Below are 4,372 nucleotides of genomic sequence, written 5' to 3' on the forward strand. Positions count from 1 at the left end.
TGGGAGGAAACCAGCTGCTGACTTCCCTACACCTCACCCAGCTCAGTGCAGACTCCCCACCTTAGTTTCCACCAGTGACCACTAACTGCTCTGATATCAAACAGCACTCTGCAGATCCCCAGCTTAGGGCTGAGGCCATGCACACGTGGAGGGGCCGCCCTGCAACGACGCACCAGGTGTTCAAACTTGTCCTCATGCTGGACCTACAGCCTCGGTGCATCCACCAAAACTTTGTGCCATGGATGACACCCATCTCCTGAAATTATGCTGCCTTAAGACACATCATGGTGGGGAGCTGCTTGATGGCCACGTTGAATCCCAAGCGCTCATTGAGGCTACTCCATCCCAGGCACCTTCCCCCTGCCCATCCAAGGCCGCTTTTATGGTCCCGATGTAATGAAGTGCGGCTTCACCTGGGCAGACCCACAAGTGGCTCCTCTCTGAGGCAATGAATACAAATACTTGACCTCGTGAGCCGTGGGGCAGCAATTAGTTTAAGCAGGGGGTTTGTGTAACACTTCAAAAGTCTTAATCCGTGCGGTCAGCCCTGGCACGGTATTTGCCAGAACCTATTGAGTAGTCTTAATGAGTCTGCAAAGCAAGCTTTCAATACATTTTGGGTCGCTTCAGATGCTTTAAATGGCATAGTCTATATGGTATTGTGCGGCTTTAGAAAGGCTCGGGCTCCAAAAAAGTATGGCTCCCTTTCACAGGGCAGACAGACCCCATCCTTGGAGCCGGGACCCTGAGAGTTTTGCATATCAATACGGCTCGGGCTGAATGCAGTCACTCAGCTGGGAAATAGGATCACTATCAGCGTTTCCAGGCTTTCACAGGCACTTGGGAAACTTTAAAGCTCTTGGCGGAGAATAATTTGGTCGAATGTCGTGGCTGGAAACAAAACCGTGAGCGGCGAAGCATGGTCCATTGCGCAGCTCTGAGTGCCACCACAGCAGCACCAGCACCATTTCATCTCCCGTTTCCAGTCCTCTAAAACAGCCCCGATTCCTCCTATGGCCTTAAAACCATAAAGCTCACGCATTGCACCCGGGCATCTTCAGCTCATGGATGCACACAAGGATGGATAGACAGCCAGGACAGCCAACGGTGCCTACAGGAACAGAGCTCCCACATCATGTTTGTCCTGCTCACATCACTTGTCCCAGCATCAACTCGATGAGCCCCAGTACCAACCTGCCAACTGCCAGCCCCAGCTCCACTCATTGGTACAGAAAATGTGTCCTACACAGAGGATGTCCCAGCAGCCAGGACAAGCGAGTGGGGAGAGCTGAGTGAGGCAAAGGAAAAAGTGCTGGTGTCAAAGAGTGAAGAAAAGTTCCTCTGCCTTCTGTGCATTACAGGACAAATAGTATCCACCCAATCCATCACCCTCAGGGCAAGTGGTACCCACCACATCCATCACCTCCGGGACAAGTGGTACCCACCCATCCATCATGCTGCACAGCAGTGGTGCTGAGCAGTTCCACAGCATGCGTGGTAGAATGGTCAGCGCTGGGATGCACTGTAGTGGAAGAAACTACAGCCAAAGCATATTTGCAAGCAATGTGATGCCCCAGGGCCCTTGAAAACACATAATTAGCTCATTAAAAAGACAAATGCAAGTCACTAATAAGATATTAAAGGTTAATTAAATGTTTCCCCATCTTTAATTAAGGGAAAAGTAGTTAATTCAGATTAAACTAATTTCTGCAGCCTCCCGTGATGGCTCTCTATGGCTGCAGATGTGAGGATCTATTGAGATGACTGAACCCAAAGGTCAGAGATTGGGGCTTTTGTTTGCTCTGCTTGGGTGAATTTGGGGAAGCGAGGATTTCTATCCTAAGGGTGAGAAATGCCCTGCTTCATCATCTGGGTTACTCAAAGGAAGGTATGTGATATGCAGCTCCCCGTCTTTATCCCCAGATCCGGCACTTATTCCAAACCACCACCATTAATCGTTTTTCTCAATGAGGAAATTCCTTCAGACGATTCCCAGCCTGCACAAAACGCCCCGTGCTTTGGGTTTTGCTGCCTGGCCAACTGCAGCCAAAGCCTGCCCCAAATACAGACCCAGCGTGGGCATCACAGGGCAGGCTGGCTCCCAGCACTCGTGTTGGGTAGCACTCAATCACATCCATGCACTTGTCACCAGCACAGCCACGGTTAAAACAGATCAGCAAGATTTATATGGAAGAATATTTAATCTGGTCGGGGGAGGAAGGGGAAGGAGGGGTCATCTGTGGTTTTATTTCTTAAATATTTCTCTCTACTCCGGAAGGGTCCGTTTCTTGCCGGAAAAGGTCCGATATAAATTAGAACAGAGGGAGGAGGCTGCCGGTGGCCCCGTTCAGTCCCAGCCAAAGTCCTGCCCCGTCATCTGGTAAAACTTCATGTTGAAGGGTCTGTAGAACTCCTGCAGGCGCTGCACCACCTGCCCCTCGATCTTGGGGTGCGGCCGCCCCTTGGACTTGCCCAGGCAGCGGGGTTTGCTGCTGCCCTCCGGCTTCTTCAGGCAGGGAAAGCCCTTTGTCTGGTTGAAATAGAAATGTTTGTCCGTCACCACCCTCTTGAGACCCAGGAAGTCCTGGACGCGGCCCATCTCCCCAGCCGGATCGCTGACCAGCCTCTCTCCGCTGACAAAGAGGAATTTGGAGAGGGGGAAGTACTGCAGCCAGTTGTCCAAGTGCTTGGCGTAGATCCCGATCCTGACTGCGCTCCAGCTCGTGTCGATCAGTCCCGTGCTGATGTTTTTGAAGGCCAAGTCCTGGAAGCTGGGGATGGTGGGGTTTTTGGAAAGCGTCTGCGTGTAGTCCGAGATGGCGCGGGTGACGGGGTTGCGCACCACCACGATCAGCTTGGTGTCCCGTGACATGTTGTAGATGCGCCGCGGAGCCTCCTTGGTGACAAAGTAGCTGGGGGTCTTCTCCATGGTGATCTGCCCCTCTAGTGTCCGTGGCATCAAGCTCCTGGGGAGAGAACGCAATACGGTCAGGGTTGGTGGATGTGACCCTACTGCACTCTACTGGTTCCCACCTCATCTTCTCAGAGCCTGCCGCAGCCCCAGTTCCCAGCCCTGATCATAGGGACAGGCAACTTTCCCCTCAAACCTGACCCAACCACAATGCAGGTGCCCATCAGGTTCAACCTCCTCTGCCTCCAGAGAGCAAGCAGTTAAGGCCAGAAAAAGACAGTTCCCTTCAAAAAAAAAAGGGCAGGAAACCTCTCAGGACCCAGGCATTATGTTGTGTAAAACTCACTACTGAGATTGTTCCCCTGCGCCCTTTAATGAGGCATTAATTACTGGAGAAATTACCCATGCATGTCACCCTTTGGGCTGAGAGAGCTGGGGCTGGATTGGGAAGGGACTGGAGCATGCTGCCCCTACACCAGTATGGGTGCCTTCCCAACTCCCCCACGTCTCCTTCCACTTGGGGCTGAGCATGTCCCTTCTGGCCATCTTGATGAAGGAGGATGGGATGGGAAGGGATGGAGTGGGATGGGACGCTTTCAGAGATTGACTTAGTACTGTGGGAAATGACTGAATCACTCCAGTAGGTTCTTCTGAGACAAGAACTGTGTGTCCACCTACACATACAGATACATGATCACAGTCATTGCTCCCACCCAGCATCATTCCTAGCAAAGTACAAACCCTGCAGGTGTGCACTATTTTATAAATGGAAACCAACATGGTGTGCACTGTGTGGGTGCTGGCATGCCTCTGGTACACCCACATACACCTCCTGACACTGAGCTACCCAGTCCTGAATACCAGCCATGGCCAGGAGTAATGGGATGATGTCCTGACCACACTGTCGGCACGCCAGGGCTCTGCCCAGCAGCATCTGTTCCTTATGTAATGGGAAAAGGCTTGAGGTTTGGGTTTTTTTTTCCTCTGGACGCAGGAAAGAACACTTTATTAAAAGCATTTGTGAGCAACGCTGGGCCCCACATTACTCCCTCCCCCAAATGAGATGCAAAGCCACTTGTGGCTGTATTTTGTTGGCTTTGTTTGGACAGTGACGGCACTCACAGAGCCACTTCTTATCCTGAGCCCCATTAGCAGGGGCAGGCACAGCTGGCACAGCTGGATGGAGGGGCTCCTGGCAGCAGGTTGTCACATCTCCTTGTAGTTATAGTAGTAACTACAATGTAGTTGTAACCCTAAATGCATTCCAAAGCCAACCCACAATGCCACTTCTCAGCTAGCTGGGGGATGATGGGAATAGACACCTCCAGCATGGCTCCTGCCCATCCCCATCCCTTGTGTGTCCCTGAGCCCACATGGGCCAGTTCCCCCCTCTGGGAACGCAGCACTGCTCCCAGTACTTTCCTGAGATGCCTCTCAGCACACGTGGGACCTAAATCAGAC

General features: G+C 52.2%; 1 protein-coding gene across 1 annotated transcript; it reads right to left on the reverse strand.

Annotated features, from left to right (window-relative positions):
• Window positions 1-2,175: 2,175 nt before the first annotated feature.
• On the reverse strand, window positions 2,176-3,577 carry HS3ST6 (heparan sulfate-glucosamine 3-sulfotransferase 6). Its single transcript, XM_031555767.1, has one exon. The coding sequence runs from the start codon at window positions 2,957-2,959 to the stop codon at window positions 2,348-2,350; it is 612 nt and encodes a 203-aa protein (XP_031411627.1). The 5' UTR covers window positions 2,960-3,577; the 3' UTR covers window positions 2,176-2,347.
• Window positions 3,578-4,372: the final 795 nt, after the last annotated feature.

Source organism: Meleagris gallopavo, chromosome 16 (assembly GCF_000146605.3).
Source record: "Meleagris gallopavo isolate NT-WF06-2002-E0010 breed Aviagen turkey brand Nicholas breeding stock chromosome 16, Turkey_5.1, whole genome shotgun sequence".
Lineage (NCBI taxonomy): Eukaryota > Metazoa > Chordata > Aves > Galliformes > Phasianidae > Meleagris > Meleagris gallopavo.

Coding starts and splice junctions, on each gene's coding strand:
- HS3ST6 (XM_031555767.1), bottom strand. CDS start 2,959: ATGCCACGGACACTAGAGGGGCAGATCACCATGGAGAAGACCCCCAGC.